The sequence below is a fragment of the Chiloscyllium plagiosum genome, chromosome 5 (assembly GCF_004010195.1).
Source record: "Chiloscyllium plagiosum isolate BGI_BamShark_2017 chromosome 5, ASM401019v2, whole genome shotgun sequence".
Lineage (NCBI taxonomy): Eukaryota > Metazoa > Chordata > Chondrichthyes > Orectolobiformes > Hemiscylliidae > Chiloscyllium > Chiloscyllium plagiosum.
Genome location: NC_057714.1, coordinates 83,605,447 through 83,628,988, shown reverse-complemented (window position 1 = coordinate 83,628,988; position 23,542 = coordinate 83,605,447). Strand labels below are relative to the sequence as shown.

Below are 23,542 nucleotides of genomic sequence, written 5' to 3'. Positions count from 1 at the left end.
ACCCTCCGAAGAGCAACCCACCCAGACCCATTCCTCTACATTTACCCCTTCACCTTATACTAAGGGCAATTTAGTACTGTGGACTGTGGGAGGAAACCAGAGCACCCGGAGGAAACCTACGCAGACACGGGGAGAATGTGCAAACTCCCCGTGCAGCAGTGCTAACCACTGTGCCAACGTGCCACCCTTTTCTCTGAGCATGCTTTCAATCTTTCAATTTGTGGGCGGCATGGTGGCACAGTGGTTAGCACTGCTGCCTCACAGCACCAGAGACCCGGGTTCAATTCCCGCCTCAGGCGACTCGCTGGGTGGAGTTTGCATGTTCTCCCCGTGTCTTCTGAGGTTTCCTCCGGGTGCTCTGGTTTCCTCCCACAGTCCAAAAATGTGCAGGTTAGGTGAATTGGCCAAGTTAAATTGCCCGTAGTGTTAGGGGAATGGGTCTGAGTGGGTTGCGCTTCGGCGGTTCGGTGTGGACTTGTTGGGCTGAAGGGCCTGTTTCCACACTGTAAGTAATCTAATCTAATCTAATCTAATCTAATCTCCTTTTGTACCTGTTCCAATTTTCAAGGGTTAAGCCGATAAGGATGTTACTTGGAACAGTTTTTCCAATATCTTCATCTGCGTAATCAGTTTAGTATTTCCCAGCTTATTCCAACATATAACTCCATGTGGCTGTAATAATTCTTTCAGATCATTTTGATCTTCCTCTGGAAGGTAACTCAATAATTTATTCCAATTTCTAAGAACTTCTTCATTGTCCAATTTACATGAGGAATATTAAATTCAGAATCATCTGGATTTGGTGCTCCACTCTGAGTTGTAACAAGTAACACGTTCCCGTTTGGCTTTCCTGCCCGATCAAAATACCATTCAAGTATATTCACATGATAAACCCTCAGAATTTTCCTTCTATCTAGCATTATTTTCAAATAATTCACCTCACTCAATTTTCTTTTCATTTGATAAGGGCCACTAAACCTTGCTTCTAAAGGTTCACCTACCACTCATAATAATACACTTTATCTCACTGAGCAAACCCATGCATTTTTGATATCTGCTCCCTGTTTTATTTCATGCTGTTACTTTTAAAAGCTGTTTAGCCAACTCACCTGCTCTATTTTATCTTCCCCATAAAATTTGACACACAGTGTAGTCTCTGAACTCTGATTCACCAATTTCTCCTTAATTAATTCAAATGGTCCTTTTACCTCATGTCCAAAAGGTAATTCAAGTGGACTAAATTTAGTTGATTGATTAGGTACATTCCTAATTACAAAACGTACAAAAAGAATTCTCTTATCTCATTCCCCTGGATACTCTTGACATTATCTTTAAAGTTTGATGCCACTGTTTTAATGCTCCCTGTTATTCTGAATGACATGCAATTGATTTAAATTGTTTCATTCCTAAGTTATCTATAATTTCACTATTGCATAACATTGTGTCTCTGTGGTTAGTCTGTACTGAATAAAAAGAAATTGAGTAACTTTTCTACAATCCCTTTAGCTTTGATATTGTGTAATGGAATGGCTTCTCGAAATCTAGTCAACACATCCATTATGGTCAACAAATTCTGATTCCCACTTTTTGTTTTCGGGAGAGGTCATACACAATCAAATAAGACTCAATTAAGATCAATTAATCAATCAATTTACAAAACATTCCTCAAATGCTGGAACGGGTATTAAGAGTGCTGGTTTTATCACTGTTTGAGGTTTTCCTATTACCTGACATGTGACATGTCTGGCAAAATTCAACTACATCTGTATGCAATCAAGGCCAAGAAAAAATGTTTTTGTACTTTAGCTTTAGTTTTCCTTACTCCCAAATGACCTCCTGCTGGTAACTCATATGCTATCCACAACACTTCCTTTCTATAACCCACTGGCAATACAACTTGATGATGAGTTTTTGCCCATTTTCCATGTGCTTAAAAATGTGATGGTCTCCAATTCCTTAACAAGACTTCATTTTTAAGGTAGTAACTTTCTGGGATACTCTCAGATTATTTCTCTGTGTATGCTTTTTGATGTAACTGCTTTATTGTTTCATCTCTCTTTTGTAATTCAGCTAACTTCTCTGAACTGAAAGTATCCACTTTGATCTCCACCTGTTCTTGCTTTTTCTCCATGATTTGATCAAAATTAATTTCTGATAATTGAACTTCAACTCCCTTATCTTTACTCTTTGATTTCTCCTCCTGTTTCAACCTTGTGACCTTTGTGATCTACCATCAGGAAAAATCCCAAGATATACTTGCTGCTGTTTGATTTTCCACTGGCTTTTCAAGCATAGTAGACATCACTCCCACCTGTGATTCAATTACATCATTACCAAGGATAAACTGTATTTCCAAACAGAGAATTTCTCTATTAGTCCTACCACCACTTCACCACTTTTCATCGACTCTCTAGCCCCAACTTAGATAATGGAACACTACTCTTCTCATCAGGAATTTCACATATTACCACCCTTTCTGGCATTACTCCTTCTGATGTACATATCTCCACAAATCTCACCATCAAAATTTGCTTGTTATTGTACCTCTTAAAATCTTAATTTCTTTACCTATTCCTCCTGGTACACGAGTGAACCTTTCCCATGGCAATAAATTCTTGAAAGATATCGGTCACTTTCTTACCAACCAACCCCTGACCAGGCTGTCATTCATTTGCTTCAACTTTTGCTTTTCTTTACTGGCTTATCCTGTTTTACCACATCCATCTTTTCAGTGCTTTTTTTTAAACAATCAACACTGTGACTTCATGTGCCTTATTTTATTACAGTGAAAACATCTCAGGTTTTTGTGGCAACACCTCTCTGCAAGAGAACCAGCACAGAACAAATCTCTCTGAAAGGCAGATGCCCTACAGGACACTGCTAAATAAGATCAGAGCCCATGGTATTAGGAGCAAATTATTGGCATGGATCAAGGATTGGCTGATTATCAGAAGGCAGAGAGTGGGAATAAAGGGTTCTTTATCAGGGTGGCAGCTAGTGGTAACTAGTGGAGTTCTGTGGCTGTCAGTATTGGGACCACAACTATTCACGTTATACATTAACGATCTGGATAATGGAACTGAGGACATTGTTTGCAGATAACACAGATAGGTGGAGCAGTAGGTAGTGTTGATGAAGCAGGGAGTCTGCAAAAGGACTTGGAAAGGCTAGGAGAGTGAGAAAAGAAGTGGCAGATAGAATATAATGTGGAACACGTGCTTATGAAATTTGGTGGGAGAATAAAGGCATAGGTTATTGTCTAAATGGGGAAAGGCTTTGGAAATCTGAAGTTCAAAGGGACTTAGGAGTCCTGGTTTAGGTTTCTCTTAAGGTTAATGTGCAAGTTCAGTTGGAAGTCAGGAAGGCAAATGCAATATTAGCATCCATTTCAAGAGGGCTAAAATATGAGAGCAGATATTTATTACTGAGGCTGTATAACACTCTGGTCAGACTGCATTTGGAATATTGTGAACAGTTTTGGGCCCCTTTTCAAAAGAAGGATGTGCTGACATTGGAAGGGGTCTGGAGGAGATTTACAAGAAGAATCTGGGGATGAAAGGCTTGTCATATGAGGAGTGGTAGAGGACTCTGGGTTTGTACTTTGTGGAGTTTAGAAGGATGACGGGGATCTCATTGTTACTGACTGAACACTGAGAAGCCTGGATAGAATTGATATGGAGAAGATGTTTCTATTAGTGGGAGAAGCTAGAATCTGAAGGCGCAGTCTCAGAGTGAAGGGACGATCCTTTAGAATTAAGATAAGAAAGAATTTCTTCAGCCAGAGAGTGATGAATCTGTAGAACTCATTGCCGCAGAGGGCTGAGGAGGCCAAGTCATTGAGTGTATTTAAGACAGCTAGATGTGTTCTTATTTAGTAATGGGAACAAGATGTGCAGGGAAAAGGCAGGAGAATAGGGTTGAGAAACATGATCGAACAGTCTTGATGTGCCAAATAGCCTAATTCAGCTGCTACATCTTATGACCTTAATGTCTCCAAATGTCGTGATACCAAAACATTCACATAGATCACAAAGTTACGCAAGAGGACTATCCCGAAGCCCTAGTAATTTTACAGCATTACAAATTTAATTTGACTGGAAGAATCCCAGGGGAGACCATCACAGCCTTTGGGAGATTGCTGAACATTGCAATTTTGGGTTAATGTTAACTGACATGCTAAGACATTGCTTAGTATGTGGTGTTATTAATGAAGCCATATAAAAGAAGCTTTTGGTAAAATTGGAATAGATTTAAAAAGGTCACTAGAGATTGGTTTAGCCATAGAGAGTGCGGAGAAGGGTTCCCAGGAGTTATAAAGTGCTCTGAACATCGCAGTGTCCCTCCTCAACTACTGGACTACAATCAACAGTGGTTCAGAGTGAAGGCACTGCTCCAACTAAGGCTCTCACTGCACTCTGAAGTGACCTAGCAAGCTACTCAGTTGTGTCAGTTGCTATGATCTCATCAAAGAAATGAAACCAGGCAGACCATCTGCCATCAATCTAGGCATCAGAAACGACAGCGGCAAAAACAGCCCTGATAACACTGTAAAGTCCTCCTTACTAACATCTAGGACTAGTGCAAAAATTGGGAGAGCTTTCTTATAGACGAGTGAGATAGCCTGATATAGTCATACTCAGGGAATTATACTTCACAGACACCACCATTACTATCCCTGGATATGTCCTGTCCCATTAGCAGGCCAGATTCAGCAGAGATGGCAGCACAGCGATATACAGTCAAGAGGGATTCTCGATATGGATTCTGGACCTCGTGTAGTCGCATCAGGTTAAGCATGGGCAAGAAAACCTCCTGCTGATTATCACATATCAGTTAATGAATCAGTACGCTTCCATGTTCCATAACACTTACAGGAAGCTCGGAGGGAGGCAGTGGCACAAAACGTACTCTAGGTGGGGGATTTCAATGTCTACCACCAACAGTAGTTTAGCAATAGCTACTAATTGAGCTGGTAAGTTTCTAAACAAAATAGCTGCTACACTGAGACTGCAGACGATGGTGAGGAAACCAAAAAAGTGAAAAAACCTATTTCACCATTTCCTCAACACCCTGTAGCTGCAGATGCATCTGTCCATGACAGTACTGGTAAGAGTGACCGCTGCACACTGGAGACAAAGTCAGATTTTCATATCAAAAATACCCTCCATCATATTGTGTGGTACTATCACCATGCTAAACGGGATAGACTTTGAACAGATTGAGCAATTCAAGAATGCACATCCATGAGGTGCTGTGGGCCATCAGCACAGTCTGCAACGTTATGGCCTGACATATCCCACAGTCAACCATTACCATCAAGAGAGGGGATCAGCCCTGGTTCAATGGGGAATGGAGGAGGGCATGCCAAGAATAGTACTAGGCATACTGAAAAATAAACTCTCAACATGGTGAAGCTACCAAAGAGGACTACTTGCGGGTTAAACAGCATAAGTAACAAGTGATAGTAATAACTAAGTGATTTTCCCAGCCAATGGGTCAGTTTGAAACTCTGCAAGGCTGTCACTTCAAGTCATGAATGATGGTGGACCATCAATGGTGGAGGAGTGGGCTCCACAAATATCCCCATCCTCAATGATGTACCTAAGTGCAAAAGATAAGATTGAAGCATTTGCAACAATCTTAAGCCACAAATGCTGAATCAATAATCCATCTTAGACTCTTCCATTAGTCCCCAGCATCACAGATACCACTCTTCAGGCAATTTGATTCATTCCACATGATAGGTTGAAGACACTGGATACTGGAAAAGCTAGGGGCCCTGACAACTTTTCAGTAATAGTACTGAAAACTTGTGCTGCATCAGTAGCCAAGTTGTTCCAGTATCACTACACCACTGGCATCTACCTAACAATATAGAAACTTGCCCTGATGTGTCCTGCACACAAAAAGAGGACAAATCCAACTCAGCCAATTACCACTCCATTAGTCTACTCTCGATCATCAGTAAAGCAATGGAAGGTGTCATCAACAGCACTGTCAAGCAGTACCTGTTCACTGAAGCCCAGTTTGAGTTCCACACAGGGACATTCAGCTCCTGACCTTATTACAACCTTGGCTGAAACATGAATTCCAGAGGGGAGGTGCGAGTGACAGACTTGAGATCAAGGCTATATTTGACCGAGCATGGCATCAAGGAGCCCTAACAAAACTGGAATAATGGAATCATGTAGGTAAAAACAATGACCGTAGATGCTGGAAACCAGATTCTGGATTAGTGGTGCTGGAAGAGCACAACAGTTCAGGCAACATCCGAGGAGCAGTAAAATCGACATTTTAGGCAAAAGCCCTTCATCAGGAATAAAAGATGAAGGGCTTTTGCCTGAAACGTCGATTTTACTGATCCTCGGATGTTACTATCACTGAATCCCGCAGTATCAACGTTCTGGGGATTACCATTGACCAGAACCTCAACTGGACATGCTATATACATATTATAGCCACAACAGCAGGTCAGAGACTGTAGAAATACTACAGAAAGTAACTCACCATCTGTCTCACGAAATTCCATCCAGCATCTACAATGCACCAGTCAGGAGTGTGACAATAAAATCCTAACTTGCCTGGATGAGTACGACCCCAGTAACACACAAAAAGCTTGACACCACTCAGGACAAAGCAGCTAGCTGACGTCACAGCCACAGACTCCAGTCCCTCCACCATGATACTCAGTAGCAGCAGTGTGTACTGTCTACAAAATGGTCTGCAGAAATTTGCTAAAAGTTAGAGTCGTAGAGATGTACAGTACGGAAACAGACCCTTCAATTCAACCCGTCCATGCCGACCAGATATCTCAACCCAATCTAGTCCCACCTGCCAGCACTTTGCCCATATCCTTCCAAACCCTTCCTATTCATATACCCATCCAAATGCCTTTTAAATGTTGCAATTGTACCAGCCTCCACCACTTCCTCTGGCAGCTCATTCCATCCATGTGAGAAAAAGTTGCCCCTTAGGTCTGTTTTATATCTTTTCCCTCTCATCCTAAACCTATGCCCTCTGGTTCTGGACTCCCCCACCCCAAGGAAAAGACTTTGTCTATTTATCCTATCCATGCCCCTCATAATTTTGTAAACCTCTATAAGGTCACCTGCTCAGCCACTGACACTCCAGGGAAAACAGTCTCAGTCTATTCAGCTCAAATCCTCCAACCCTGGCAACATCCTTGTAAATCTTTTCTGAACGCTTTCAAGTTTCACAACATTTTTCTGATAGGAAGGAGACCAAAATTGTACGCAATATTCCAACAGTGGTCTAACCAATGTCCTGTACAGCTACAACATGACCTCCCAATTTCTGTACTCAATACTCTGACTATTCCATCTAGCAGGACAAGGGCAGCGAGACATGAGAACACCATGTGCAATTCTCCTCCAAACCACTCACTATCCCGACTTGGAAATATATCACCATTTCTTTATTGTCACTGAGTCAGAATCCTGGAATTCCCTCCCTCGTGGCACTGTGGATTTATCCACAGCACATTGGAATGCAGTGGTTCAAAGAAGGCAGATCTCCACAACATTCTCGAAGGGCAAATAGGGACTAATAGTAAATGCTTGTCAGCCAGCAATGCCACATCCCACAAGGGACACCCCAAGAAAAGAATTTCCACCTCATCACAGTCTTAGGTGTGAAACACTTTTTTAAAACTTTGGGCCTAGTTCTAGATCCCTCCACAGTGGGAAACACCTTCTGAGCATCTACTTTGTCAAGAATGCACCCCCTCAGAATCTTGGCATGTTTCAATGACATCCTCTCTCACTTTTTTAACTTCAGTGAATAAAGTCTGAATCTGCTCAACCTTTCCAAGCCCTTCATCCCAGAAATCAACCTAGTGAACCTTCACTGAACTGCCTGTAGAGTAAGTATGTCCTACCTTCAGTAAAGAGACCAAAACTGCCCACCATACTCTGGATATGATCATTTCAATGCCCTGTGTAGTTGATTGCCACCACTTGCTTAGTCATTTTTTGCTGTCATCAATTACTACTATCCGACAGAATTACTCAAGAGCTATTGTTGGTAAACAGTGGGCTAAAGTTTCACACCAATTCACTAATAAATTGACTAGGGATGTGTAGCTTGCACCCGCAGGCCATAATATTTTCTGCTTTCCAGAAACATGCTAATGGAACTTTTGGATACTCTAAGAATTCTGTCTGTCCTAAATATTATAAAAGAATTTCACTGTTCATCTTTACTATTATTTTAGTTTAAGTTTTTATTTACTGAACAATTTTGCCATAAAAATCAAGTTATTATCATTGCAATACAATTTCAGGGTGGCAACCAAACAGCGACTGTTATTGCCTTGTGTTCAATGAGGGACTTTAACTTGACGAACGAGACATGTCAGTTGGCCATCCGAGATGTGGGTGGCCTAGAGGTTCTGATCAACCTGCTGGATACAGAAGAAACCAAATGTAAGGTAAGCTGCTCATTACTTTATTGCAATATTATTCTTAAAAATAGACTTTTTTTTTCTCTGCGTAACATTCTGTGTGCACCCATTTCTTAGAGGGGAGAAAGAGACAGTGATATATAATGCTAGATCTAAGGCCAGCTAATGCATAATGCATATTTCATTCGTTTGAGGACAGGTTAAACAAAGATTGGCTTGGAACAGTTGGAAGCTTCGTTGTATGTTTAAAGTATTCTAGATGAGTTGATCTTCATTGGGACAGATTTTTCCATTCTGCCATAATATAAAATGATATTATGGCAGTAATGCATTTTTCATTTCTCATTGCTCCTATTTTGCAATCACAGAGAGACAAATATTAGGGGAGATGTATGGCGTTCTGCCAACCTTCTAAAACCTGTTTCACATCATCTCATGAAGTCAAGATTTATCTTATTGTGATGTAACTGGATGGTGACAATTGCTAACTTATGAGGAGTGTGAACATTTTGATGAGAAGAATTTAAAAAACAGTTAACTTTTTCTCCTGGCATTTAGGCTCAGAGAAGGTTCACTAGGTTAATTCCAGAGATGAAAGGCTTGTCTTATGAGGAGAGATGACCAGTTTAGATCTAAACTCAGTTTAGAAGGAATAGAGGAGATATTGAGGTATATAAAATGCTAAAGAGGATTGACAAAGTAGGCTTAGAGAGGGTGTTTCCCCTTGTTGGGCAATTTAGAATGACAGTCATCGGTTTTAAACCAAGGGGTGACAGATTTAAAACAGGAGGAATACTCCTCTCAAAAGTTTGTGAATCTGTAGAATTCATTTATCCCAGGGTGCAGTGGACATCGAGACACAGAATATGTTTAAGTAGGAGATAGACTTCTTATTAGTAAAGGGTTTGAAGGTTGTGGGGAGCAGTCAGGAAACTGGAGTTGAGGCTGAGTTGGGATCCACCATGTTAAATGGTGGGGCAGGCCCGAGGGGCGAAATGGCCTACGCCGACTCCTAGCTCTAAGGTCTTATGTTCTCTTTATAAGCTTCATGGCAAAGTGTTTCTATTCAAAGCAGATAGCATGATCTGTTAGGCAAACTAGCTAAATGTATTTTGCTTTCAGTTCATGAATGTTAAAACTAACATTTTTACATATTGATAGGTTGGCTCATTAAGGATTCTAAAAGAAATTAGTAAAAATCCACAAATTCGACGTTCCTTGGCAGAACTAGGTGGCTTGCAGATTATGGTGAAAATCCTGGACTCCTCTAATAAAGATCTCAAATGTTTGGCTGCTGAAACTATTGCCAATATAGCCAAGTTCAGGAGAGCAAGACAAACCGTCCGGCTTCATGGTGGAATTCAACGCCTGGTAAGTAACAAAACATATAAATTGTGTTGGTAATCAAGCCACTCCATGAGTCAGTCCAGTAGTCTAAACGAATGGAATCAGTTGCCAAAATGGCCAAATTGTTTCTTTTTATTTTGCTTGTCCAAAACAAAAGTGGCTTTCACAAGTTTTCTTTAATACACTGAAAAGTAACTCATTTATTATAACCAAAAACTCTTGAAACAAATGGCAAAACAGCAATGGTATATTCTGGAATTAAATGTTACCTCCTTAATCCCAAACAATTCGCACAACAATTAAGATAACACAACTTTATAGAAATGATATGAATTGGTGAAAAGGGAGAAAAAACATCATTAGGGGCAAGAATCTCATAAGACTCAAAGGATAAAATGGGATAATTTCTCAAGGTTCCCTGAATTGCAAGATTAAAATGTGAACCATTATAGTGGTGGAAGGTGTTCAGATGGAATGTCAGTGAGACAGATTTTTGAATAGCACTTACAGTTCAACTTTCATGGTGTATGAGTCAGAGATAAAGATATATGAAACTTTCTCAGGTTAACAGAAATACTTTTCTGCAGCTTGTCCTACTATCAGGTTTCCTCTTACTTTATAATACAGAGACAGAGAGAAAGGGAAGGACTTGCTTACTGCACACTGTTTTCTTCTACTAACATATGCAGGTCTTGGTAAAATAGGAACCAATTCCAAAACAGTGTTGCTTGGCTACGATAAGGCTATAAGACATCAGTTAAGAATAGGCCGTGCAACCCATTGGGTCTTTCCTGCCTTATCTCATAATCCTTGATTCTCAGCATATTAAAAATGTCTGCCTATCTTAGCCTTGAGTATATTAATGATTTGGCCTCCACAGGCGTTTGTGGTAAAGAATTCCACAGATTTACTACTCTCCTCATTGCTGTCTTAAATGGGTGGCCCCTTATTCAGAGATTATGCCCTCTGGTCCTAGACTGTCTCACAATGGAAAACCATCCTAGACAGCTACCTAAGAATCTTGCATGTTTCAAAAAGGTTGCCTGCCATTCTTCGAAACTTCAGTGTGTACATAGAACATAGAACATAGAACAATACAGCACAGAACAGGCCCTTCGGCCCACGATGTTGTGCCGAACTTCTAACCTAGATTAAGTACCCATCCATGTACCTATCCAAATGCCGCTTAAAGGTCGCCAATGATTCCGACTCTACCACACCCACGGGCAGCGCATTCCATGCCCCCACCACTCTCTGGGTAAAGAACCCACCCCTGACATCTCCCCTATACCTTCCACCCTTCACCTTAAATTTATGTCCCCTTGTAACACTCTGTTGTACCCGGGGAAAAAAGTTTCTGACTGTCTACTCTATCTATTCCTCTGATCATCTTATAAACCTCTATCAAGTCACCCATCATCCTTCGCCGTTCCAACGAGAAAAGGCCGAGAACTCTCAACCTATCCTCGTACGACTTCCTCTCCATTCCAGGCAACATCCTGGTAAATCTTCTCTGCACCCTCTCCAAAGCTTCCACATCTTTCCTAAAGTGAGGCGACCAGAACTGCACACAGTACTCCGACTGTGGCCTAACCAAAGTCCTGTACAGCTGCAACATCACTTCACGACTCTTGAATTCAATCCCTCTGCTAATGAACGATAATACTCCATAGGCCTTCTTACAAACTCTATCCACCTGAGTGGCAACCTTCAAAGATCTATGTACATAGACCCCAAGATCCCTCTGTTCCTCCACCTGACTAAGAACCCTACCATTAACCCTGTATTCCGCATTCTTATTTGTTCTTCCAAAATGGACAACCTCACACTTGGCAGGGTTGAACTCCATCTGCCACTCCTCAGCCCAGCTCTGCATCATATCTAAGTCCCTCTGCAGCCGACAACAGCCCTCCTCACTGTCCACAACTCCACCTATCTTCGTATCATCTGCAATGTACAAGCCCAAGCTACTCAACCTCTCCTCATAAGACAGTGCCTCCATACTTAGGTTCAGTGTAATGAACCTTCTTCAGACTGCCTTCAATGCCAATATATCTTTCCTTAAATAAGGGCTCAGAACTGTTGACAATGTTCCAGCAGTGGTCTGAATAATGCCTTGTACACTTTTAGCAAGACCTCCCTATTTTTGTACTTGATTCCAACAGTCCATTTCCTTTCCCTATTATGTGCTGAAGTTGTGTGCTAGCTATGACTCTAAACAGAGATGACATTCTCTGGGTCCACACAGGACCTGCCAGGCAGTCACTGAATCTATATCTACAATCATCTTTTGGCTGTAACTGTCTTTCTTTAAAAAAAACATATTGGAGTTAAAAGTTCTTTATTTCCATAAATACTTTGATGTTCTGATCCATTGTTGTGACACAATTGAAGCCAAAAGGCTCATTTCTTGAAGTTATAACAATGTCAAAAACAAAATTGACCAACTGGGACATGGTACTGACAATGATGGAGTCTGTAATGCCTGACTCAAAAGAGAAGTAAGTTTATGATCGTCAAGAGGAAAGCAAAGAAAACTATATTCTTCAGTTTTGCTCACACTTCCAATATATTTTCTGAACTGTGATACAAATCTTAGTTAAATGTTAATACATCTGAGCTGATGGGAAAAAAAGTGGAGAGGGAGATCAGAGTGCAGTCTTTCCTCAATGCAATTATTATGTAGAGACACAGTCCACAAAGGAACACAGGCATCCCCATTAGAGAGAGAGAGGTAATTGGTTATGTATAGCTTGAGGGTATTCACTCCACAAGCATCGAGTTAGGTGAGGAATCAAGCCTGTATGAACTACCATAGCTAGTACATGCAATTGGCTTTATTCTGCACCAGAATAGCCAATTGAACTAACTGATCCCCTGTATGATTATGATTAAATATTTCAGGCAAAAACATGGTGAAATAAGCACAGGAGCCTCCGAGAAGTCAGTACCAATTAGCCTAGATTTAAAGTAACTGACTGAGGAGAGTAGAGGAGAAATTTTTGGTGGTGGTGAGTTGAACTCACAGCTTGAAAGGATAGTAAAGATAGAGACTCTCGTCACATTTTTTAAAAGAACTTGGTTACACACTTGTGCTACAGACTAAGAGCTGGAAAATGGAATTAGGCTAGATTTCTATATTCCAAGTGGTACAGACATGATGTGTCAAATGTCTTCTAAGTTCCTAGAAAGAGCTGGATCTGTGATTGGATACAGAGAACCTGAATATTGGGAAAATTAGGACTATTTAAAATTTTAACAGTGAATTGATATGAAAAGCCAACTAAATATGAATAATACGTACATTAATGTTAATTAAAGCCTTTTAAAAATATAAATTTTGAATTTTATGTAACTTCATTGTAGAAAATTTCACACAGCACTGAAAAGGAAAACTGAGGTTTCTATTAATTCTGCATCCCCCTACATAATAATTGTTTCCAGTTTCCTCAGTTTATTTGATCCACACTATGTATTTTAGTAAATTCACTTTTCCTTTCTCAATCCTTTTTAAAGCAATAATTTTATTTTGTCCAGTATAACTCAATCTATGCCTCAATCTCAAACATTTGACTTTATAAGTAGTTACTTGGGTAAACATTGGAAACAGATGAATGCAACTGCATTTAACACAATTTTAAAATCCATTTTTTATGATATTTTTATTTTAGGTTGGCCTTTTGGACTGTGTTCCAACTTCAGCTCATCTAACTGCAGAGCAAGAGAAAGATATTGAAGTGGCACGTTGTGGTGCTCTGGCATTGTGGAGCTGCAGCAAAAGTAAAAAAAATAAAGATGCTATTCGTAAAGCTGGTGGTATTCCTCTATTGGCTTGCCTGTTGAAGTCTCCTTATGAAAATATGCTTATTCCAGTTGTTGGCACATTGCAAGAATGTGCTTCAGAGGTAACAAAAATCATTGATAATGCAATATTATATTTCTTTGAAAATATTTTCACTTGTCCTTTGTCATTTCATGTTACAAATACTTGTACTTTCTCAAAGGTCCAAAACAAAAGGAGTGCCATCTTTATAGAAAATTAGATTAAAAAATAAAAGTAATATTACTGCTATAATATCAGCAAAATTGTCAGACTTGATATCTAAATATTAGTTAATTCAAACTAAATTCTAACAACAATTTGCTTGTTACCTCTAAAAGCTGCATTGTTGAGCAAAGGTTTTATCATAAAGATTTGCTTACCCATGAAGTGGCCACAAACCCCCCAACAATATTTGCTGGGCCATGATTTTAAATCTGGATTTATCAAAGGCACCATATCTTCACAGGCAAAGGCTAACAAGGCAGTGATGTTACTCTGCTTTCTGCTGTAAGCTGATCCATTGACAATATCATTCACGGGAACTGTACTGCTAGTGGCAGTCAAAGTCTCGACCACCTTCAATGTCCTTGAGTGTTACTTGCTGTACCAGGAGCAATTAACAACATCATAAGTATGTAGGTGCACCAGATGGCTGATGTTTTACTCATAAAGCAAATATCTTTGATTTTTCCTGGAAAAAAAATAGTAAGGTAGACCGTGCTATTACAGTTCATGTGTAATGCACGATTCTGCAAACTCCAATAAATTATTGTGACTTAGATCTGACAGTTTGAACACATAAGTGGAAAACTATGATTTTTGAACAGCTGCAAAGGTTTCTGTTTCAATTTTATCAATAACCATTAGAATGTTGGGCAGGATTTTACATGCCCTCACTTCATGCATTTTCAGGAGATCACTTAAAATAAGGTGGATGCCCTAGCCACAGCCATCACACGCATTCCCACCTCACCTTCATAAGACATCATACATAAATAAATAATTAAGGGTCAGCTGAGATTGTACAGTACAGCAGCTCAGTGGTTAGCACTGCTGCCTTACAACACCAGGAACCTTTGTTTGATTCCAGCCTCTTATTCCCCTGTGTCCACGCATATTTCTGCTAAGTGCTCCAGTTTCCTCCCACAGTCCAAAAGTATGGAAGTTAGATGGATTGGGGGCATGCTGAATTGCCCCTTAGTGTCCAGGGATATGCAGGCTTGATGGATTAGCTATCGTAAATGCAGGGTTATAGGGATAGATTGGAAGGGTAGGATGCTATTTGGAGGGTCAGTGCAGACTCAGTGGGCCAAACGTCCTCTTTGTGCACTGCAGGGATTCTGTGATTCTATGAATATTATCCAGTCCACACCATACAGATAACACTGACAGCCAGTCAGAAGTGCACAGCCTGTTTTTGAAAATAAGATCTTAGGACCACACGAAGGAAAAGGGTACTTCTTGATGGGCTGCCCTTTGTATTATTGGGCACCACTATGAAGATTGTATTGCTTTATCTTGTGCTTTAAGTCAGGATTGCTACCGGCACACTGAGATACTACATCAAAATATCTCAGGCTGTAAGTGTCAGCACATAGTGCTTCTAAAAAATTCATAAGAGTCTTTACAGTCATGCTGAATTTTCTCAGCCTCCTGAGGAAATAGGCATTGTTGTGCTTTCTTGACCATCGCTTCAGCGTGGGTGGACCAAGAGAAATTGTTGGTGATCATCACTCCTAGGAACTTGATGCTCTTGACAAGTTTCACCTCAGCACTATTGACCGTCAACAGGGGTGTGCCCTCCACCTTGCTGCTTGAAGTCAAAAACCAGCACTTTTGTTTTGCTGGCATTGAGGGAGAGATTGTTATCTTTACACCATGCCAACAAGTACTCTATCTCTTTACTGTATTCTGTCTTGTCATTGGCCTACAACAGAGTCATCATCAGCAAACTTGTAGATGGAGTTAGAATGAAATTTGATGGCATGTATCTCATTATATTTCATCACCCCTCCCCCCAAATTTTTCACTGCTTGGTCCACATTATTCCAGTGGTTCACTTTTACTTAATTGCATGTTATTCATACTAATTAATTTTATTATTAACATCATTATTACCATTATCAGTAATACCACCAGTCACCATTTCCTCTCCGCCAACAGTACCAATCCTGATAAGTCCAAGTATCTCAGGTTGACATAATCTGAAATTTTAACTGTGCATCCTGATCAAGTTTATTTGAGTTCAGCACTAGGGTAATGATGTTATATTGTGCCTGGGATCATCGTAGTACTTTTACATTGTCTGATGTAGCATAATAGTGGTAATTGGGATAATGATTGACACCACATCCTCCCCCCACCCCCCCGAACAACAATGTGGGTCAACTCGCATCACATGGATTGCAGTGGTTCAAGAAGGCAGCTCACCACCACCTTCTCAAGGGCAGCTAAGGACTGGCAATAAAATGCTGTGCAGCTAGCAATACTCACGTCCCACAAATAAATTTTTAGAAGTGGCTGTACCACATTCTGTGATAGTCATACTTAGTCTCACTTCTTGGCCTAACTTCTTTGGTTCTATGATTCTAAGTAAAATCAATGCCTTCCCTTACATTCTGAGTTTCTCTTGAGGCATTCTGGCAATATAAGATCTAAGTTGATCTGTTTGCCTGATAACTGTGGCACCTGACTTCCTTTACTTAATCAGACCTTCTGCCGTAGCATTAAGGTTGACAGAGTTTTCTCCCTTTGTCTAGAGTTGTAACACCTCTGATAGTTTATGTTATGGTTTTTCTCTTGTCATTTTATCTTATCATGGTTTTGAGACATTTTCTGAGGGGTCTGAGAAGCATCGCCTATGGCAAAATTTGTGGTGGAGTCAGGCAAGAAATGCAATAAGGACTTCCCAATGTTGAGAGCACCTAGCTGCATCTTCCATGTAATTGCTGAGTGATAGGCGAGCCCTTTGTTAAGCATCAGTGTGTTGCCAATAAGAGAAATTATCACTTGTTCAAACTTTATTCGTGCCACAATACACATCATTAATATTAGGTTTTCTATTTTTCCAAATGCACAGAACAAGTTAAATGTCAACAATTCTTGACATGGAAGTCACAATAGATGCTGTTGACTTAAGCTTGCTGCTTTCTCAGAAGAACCTTGGACACTAGTCACCTACCCCATATCCCTGCATATAGGGGCCAGCACTTGTCAGATACCAAAGAATCTTCATGGCACATTTCCAATACACTGATAGTATGCAACTGTACTTCATAGAGTCATAGGTTCATATATCAAGGAAACACACCCTTTGGCCCAACTTGTCCATGCCTACCAGGTTTTCTAAACTGAACTAGCCCCATTTGCCAGTGTTTGGCCAATAACCTTCTAAGCCTTTCCTATCCATGTTCCTATTTAAATGTCTTTTAAATATTGTAATTATACCTACCTCTATACTTCCTCTGGCAGCTCGTTCTATACATGCAACACCCTCCGTGTGAAAAAGTTGGTTCTCAAGTCCCTTTTAAATCTTTCCTCTCTCACTTTAAACCTATGTCCTCTAGTTTTTTTTTAGATTAGATTACTTACAGTGTGGAAACAGGCCCTTCGGCCCAACAAGTCCACACCGCCCCGCTGAAGCGCAACCCACCCATACCCCTACATTTACCCCTTACCTAACACTACGGGCAATTTAGCATGGCCAATTCACCTGACCCTGCACATCTTTTTGGACTGTGGGAGGAAACCCACGCAGACACGGGGAGAATGTGCAAACTCCACACAGTCAGTCGCCTGAGTCAGGAATTGAACCCGGATCTCTGGCGCTGTGAGGCAGCAGTGCTAACCACTGTGCCACCGTGCCGCCCATTTTGGATTCCCCTACACTGGGAAAAAGACCATGGTTGTCCACCTTATGTATGCTGTTCATGATTTTTGCCCGAAACGTCGATTTTACTGCTCCTCGGATGCTGCCTGAACTGCTGTGCTTTTCCAGCACCACTAATCCAGAATCTGGTTTCCAGCATCTGCAGTCATTGTTTTTACCTAGTTGATTTTTATCCTACTGCGAATCCTCTTACAAGGATGCCGGCCTTGAAGAAGTTTTCCTCCTCTCTCTACAAGAATCTCAGGGAGTCCATCTCCCACTGCAACTCCCAGGTCATTTCCTCTGCCCCACTCTGCCTGTATTCCTGATGAAGGGCTTTTGCCTGAAACGTTGATTTTACTGCTCCTCGGATGCTGCCTGAACTGCTGTTCTTTTCCAGCACCACTAATCCAGAATCTGCTTTCCAGCATCTGCAGTCATTGTTTTTACCTAGATGATTTTATAAACATCTATAAGATCACCTCTTAGCCTCCTGTGCTTCAGTTTCTGCCTCTACCATCCTTTCAGGCAGCAAGTTCCAGCTGAAAAATTTATGTTCTCGATTAATTGGTGCCTTTCTAGGTGAAAGTTTATACAATTTCAATAAGCTATCCACCAATGAATTTCGGATAAGTTACTCTGCTGATCCCTTTTCAAATAGCTGAAACGCAGAATTGTTCCAGCACTAAAGGAGGCCATTCGATTTCCTTTTTTTTTGTTTCTTTTTAGATCATGTCCTAATTCCACCTTGAATCCCTCAATTGAACTGGTTCCACCACATTCCAGATCCTAAACACTTGCTGCATGAAAAAGTGGGACTCGATTAGGTTGGGATATCTGGTGTGAAAATGTGTTGCTGGAAAAGCGCAGCAGGTCAGGCAGCATCCAGGGAACAGGAGAATCGACGTTTCGGGCATAAGCCCTTCTTCAGGATTCCTGAAGAAGGGCTTATGCCCGAAACGTCGATTCTCCTGTTCCCTGGATGCTGCCTGACCTGCTGTGCTTTTCCAGCAACACATTTTCAGCTCTGATCTCCAGCATCTGCAGACCTCACTTTCTCCTGGGATATCTGGTCGGCATGGACAAGTAGGACTGAAGGGTCTGTTTCCATGCTGTACATCTCTATGACTCTATGTCATCACTGCTTTTTTTGCCAATTATCTTAAGTCTATCTTATCTTGTTCTCAATCTTTCCATCATTGGGAATAGATTTTCTCCATCTGCTCTTTCCAGACCTGTCATGACTTTGAATACCTCTAAGTCTCCCCAAACCTTCTGTTCTCCCAAAGAAAACAATCTCAATATCTCTAATCTATCTCTAGCAGTACAACATAAACAATCATCTCGTCCTCCAACATCACACCAAAAGCCAGGAATTTTGTAGAATGATGGTCAGTGTCTCCTGCCTACTTCTTTCCTTGCCTCCTGCAATCTGAGATATATTTGTCCAGGTCTAATGGCTTACCTACTTTTAAGGAGGTCACATCTATTAATGTTTTCTTGCCTAAAATGTTTATCTGATTCAATGTTTCACACACCTACTCCCTAACTTTAATAACTGATCCATATGCAGCAAGGACTTGGGAGCAGGAGTGCAGCAATCAGGAATTGATTTGTAATTCAAGCAAACTTTACCATGTTATTTTAAAATCAGCCATATCACTTGTATCCTACTTCTGGATTTGTAACAAATTTGTTAGGCATGACCTCCCTCTGACAAGGCCATGCTGACTATCTCTAAATAGCCCATGCTTTTCCAAGTCGATATTAATTCTCTCCTTCAGAATTTTCTCTAATAGTTTCCCTACCACTAACGTGGGACTCACCAGTCTGTAATTTCCTGGTTCATCTCTACACCTTTCTTGAAACGTGAAACTACATTAACTGTCCTCCAGTCCTCTGGAATTTCTCCCCTGGAGAGGAAATATAAATTTGTGTCAGAGCCCCTGCCATATCCAGCCTCACCTCCCACAGCAGTGGGATGCAATTCATGCAGGTCAGGACATTTGTCCAATTTTAAGCTCATCAGAGCCTCCAGTACCTCCCCATTTCCAATGTCAAAATGTGCAGGCTCTTCAAAGTCCCCTTTCTTCAATTCTGTACCTACATTCTCCTTTTCCAAAGGAAAAACAGAAGAGAAGGCAGCATGGTGGCTGAGTGGTTAGCACTGTTGCCACTCCATCCACCTGGACACCCTGCGTTGGCCAATTACCTGCCCTCGATCTCTTCATTTCCAACTGCCACCGAGACATTAACCACCTCAACCTGTCTGCCCCACTCCCCCACTCCAACTTCTCACCCGCACAACGCGCAGCCCTCCACTCCCTCTGCTCCAATCCCAACCTCACCATCAAATCAGCAGATAAAGGGAGTGCAGTAGTAGTTTGGCGCAAAACGGATGCTGCCTGACCTGCTTTGCTTTTCCAGCACCACTCTAATCTAGACTCTGGTTTCCAGCATCTGCAGTTTTTACCTCATAGTGCCAGGGATCTAGTTTTGATTCCAGCCTCGGGTGACTGTGTGGAGTTTGCACATTCTCTGTGTCTGTACGTGATTCCTCCAGGTGCTCCTAATTCCTCCCATAGGTCAGCAATGTGCAGGTTAGGTAGATTGGCCATGCTAAATTGCCCTTAGTGTCCAGGGATATGCAGACTGGGTGGATTAACCGTGGAGAAAGTGAGGACTACAGATCTTGTAGAGGGAGGAGGAGAACTCATGTGGTCAATGATGCCCTCAGCGCACCTCCTCGACTTCCCGTACCTCCATTCTGGAACCCCACCCCTCCAATCGCAGCAAAGACAGAACCCCCCATCCCGGTCCTCACTTCCACTCCACCAATCTCCGGCTACAACACATCATCCTCTGCCTTTTCCACCACCTACAAACAGATCCCATCACCAGAGATATATTTCCCTCTCCACCCCTATCTGCGTTCTGCAGTGACCATTCCCTTCGCGACTTGCTTGTAAGGTCCATGCCCCCCACCAACCTACCCTCCAGTCCCGGCACTTTCTCTTGCCACTGCAAGAGCTGTAAAACCTGCGCCCACACCTCCCTCCTCACCTCCATCCAAGGCCCCAAAGGGTCCTTCCACATCCAGCAGAGATTTTCCTGCACCTCCATACATATGTCATCTGCTGTTTCTGTTGCTCTTGATGTGATCTCCTCTACATCGGAGAGACAGGATGCCAGCTTGCGGAACATTTCAGAACATCTTTGGGACACATGCACTAAACAACCTCTCGGCCCAGTGGTTGAATCTTATCCTTCCGCCCCGCCAAGGACATGCAAGTCCTGGCCTCCTCCACCACCGAACTCTAGCCTCCTGACGCCTGGAGGAAGACCACCTCCTCTTCCACCTTGGGACCCTCTAACCACCCAGGATCAGTGTCATAGAATCATAGAGGTGAACAGCACGGAAACAGATCCTTTGGTCCAACCCATCCATGCTGACCAGATATCCTAACCTTTTCTAGTCCCATTTGCCAGCACTTGGCCCACATCCCTCTAAACCCTTCCTAGTCATATACCCAACCAGATGCCTTTTAAATGCTGTAATTGTACCAGCCTCCATCACTTCTCTGGCATAGGTTCATATACCAAGGAAACACGCCCTTTGACCCAACTTGTCCATACCTACCAGGTTTCCTAAACTGAACTAGTCCTATTTGCCTATGTTTGGCCAATATTCTTCTAAGCCTTTCTTATCCATGTACCTGTTCAAATGTCTTTTAAATATTGTAATTGTACCTACCTCTATACTTCCTCTGGCAGCTCGTTCCATACATGCAACACCCTCTATGTGAAATTGTTAGATTAGATTACTTACAGTGTGGAAACAGGCCCTTCAGCCCAACAAGTCCACACCGACCCGCCGAAGTGCAACCCACCAGACCCATTCCCCTACACTTACCTCTTCACCTAACACTACGGGCAATTTAGCATGGCCAATTCACCTAAACTGCACATTTTTAGATTGTGGGAGGAAACCAGAGCACCCGGAGGAAACCCACACAGACACTGGGAGAATGTGCAAACTCCACACAGAGAGTCGCCAGAGGTGGGAATTGAACCCAGGTCTCTGGCGCTGTGAGGCAGCAGTGCTAACCACTGTGCCACCGTGCTTCAAATGACATGGCTGAGTTAAAAAATAAACATGATAAATTTTGCTTTATTTAGAAATAGATTCCTGATTCTTGCAATACTGCCCCTTGTTGTATATTTAACAGCTGCATTAAGATTCCATCCAAAGCCCATATCCTGTACTGGAAAAAGGCACATTCCTCATGAAAGGCTTATGCCTGAAACGTCAACTCTCCTGCTCTTCATATGCTGCCTGACCTGCTGTGCTTTGCCAGTGCCACATCTTTCAACTCTAACTCTCCAGCATCTGCAGTTCTCACTTTCTCCTGAAAAGCACAAGGGGTAGGGCCAAAGGTAGCAACTTGTTACTCCTTAAATTCAGGTAATTGGAAGGGGGGTGAGAGATTGAAGGTGAAGAAATGGATTTTTGGCACCATGCAGTAAACTGTTTAAAGAACATATGCTTGATAGAAATGTTAAGAAAGTGGTGGGATTGAATTCAATGCTCTCACCATGGAGCTCAGCTTGGACGTGACATGTGCTACATAACAGAGCAAGAAAATGTGGGGGCAAACACACATTTGCCTGTCCATTTTTACCTGATTAAGTCCAGATCTGAATGAGCCAAGGTCAGCTTTTGTGTCTGAAAGCACATATCAGTGCCAAATTGTGCAATACAAGGCAGACCACTAATATTCATGAGATCCTTTGGGTTGTATACTGCAGAACCATCCAGGCAGGTCAAGGCTGCAGAAACGGATTTTGAGAGGCCCAGGGGTGTGTTTGATGATGGTGCTACCCTGATTTTTGGAACTGTATTGTCTGTTTAGGATGTCTGCCAATACCTGAGAGCCCCCATCAGAACTACCCCTAAATCTTCCTCCTCTTCACCTAAAAAAGCAAGGGGAATGGACATTTGTCATTTTCAATACCTAATAAATGCTCACCTTTAGGACATCTATTTTGCATGTGGACATTTGTCTATCAGTTAGCCATGACCAAACATTCAGAGCCTACAATATTGTTACATAGCGCTGAGTATATCTATAACTGTTCATGATTTGATGCTGGTGTTGGACTGGGGTATACAAAGTTAAAAATCACACAACACCAGGTTATAGTCCAACAGGTTTAATTGGAAGCACTAGCTTTCAGAGCGCTGCTCCTTCATCAGGTGACAACCACCTGATGAAGGTGCAGCTTTCCAAAAGCTAGTGCTTCCAATTAAACCTATTGGACTATAAACTGGTGTTATGTGATTTTTTTAACTTTGTACAACTGTTCCATTATTCTTGTTGATAGTAATCTTGGACAATCTCCTTTACAGTACTTTGGAAGGAGGCCCAGCTTAGATTACATGTGAGGTCATCTCACACAGACTGTCCAATGGAAACAAGGCACTAACATGAATATTCAAAAGAGACTGAACACAAACACACTTAATTTTTCCATGTTCCTAACTCTCCTGTAATGAGCAATCCATACCAAACATGAGGCATGCTAGTTTTTTTACTAAGTTAGTCACAAGAAATGATGAGGCACACATGAATAAAGTGAAATGCAATACAATATGCAAAATGATCATGTAACAAATTGAACTTTTTAACACACTATGCTGGCTTTGTGCTGTCATAAAATTTTGTTTCCTCTTGTGCTCTCTATGCCTTGTTGCAAACCTGATATCAGCTGCTAAGAAAAAGACAGTCTACTCAGTGCACTGCCCTGATATCTTTGATGACTGTGCTATGCATCCTCCAGAGGTTCAAAGCCTTGAGGGTTCTGGCCTACTGGGAGTCTCCTGCACTAATTCAGGGGCATCCTCATCTTCACTAGTTGGAGGTATTGGGGATAAGGAAAATGTACTTGCCCTAGGATGTCCTGAGAGGAAGCATCTAGGAGGGCAGGCACATGCTTCTCTTGCATCAGGGTAAATGACACTTTACTGACTTTGTGAGGGGAGCAAGCACTTTAAGACATCCCTGGTGCCTCACACCCCATT

At 41.7% G+C, this 23,542-nt stretch overlaps 1 protein-coding gene across 8 annotated transcripts in view; it reads left to right on the top strand.

Moving 5' to 3' along the window:
* odad2 (outer dynein arm docking complex subunit 2) overlaps positions 1–23,542 on the top strand; it is a 380,688-nt gene that overhangs the window by 175,242 nt on the left and 181,904 nt on the right. For all 8 annotated transcript variants that reach the window (XM_043690495.1, XM_043690491.1, XM_043690492.1 and 5 more), the window contains 3 exons: positions 8,303–8,449; positions 9,584–9,793; positions 13,441–13,674. In XM_043690495.1, coding sequence (XP_043546430.1) covers positions 8,303–8,449; positions 9,584–9,793; positions 13,441–13,674 — 591 coding nt within the window. The remainder of the gene's footprint in view (positions 1–8,302; positions 8,450–9,583; positions 9,794–13,440; positions 13,675–23,542) is intronic.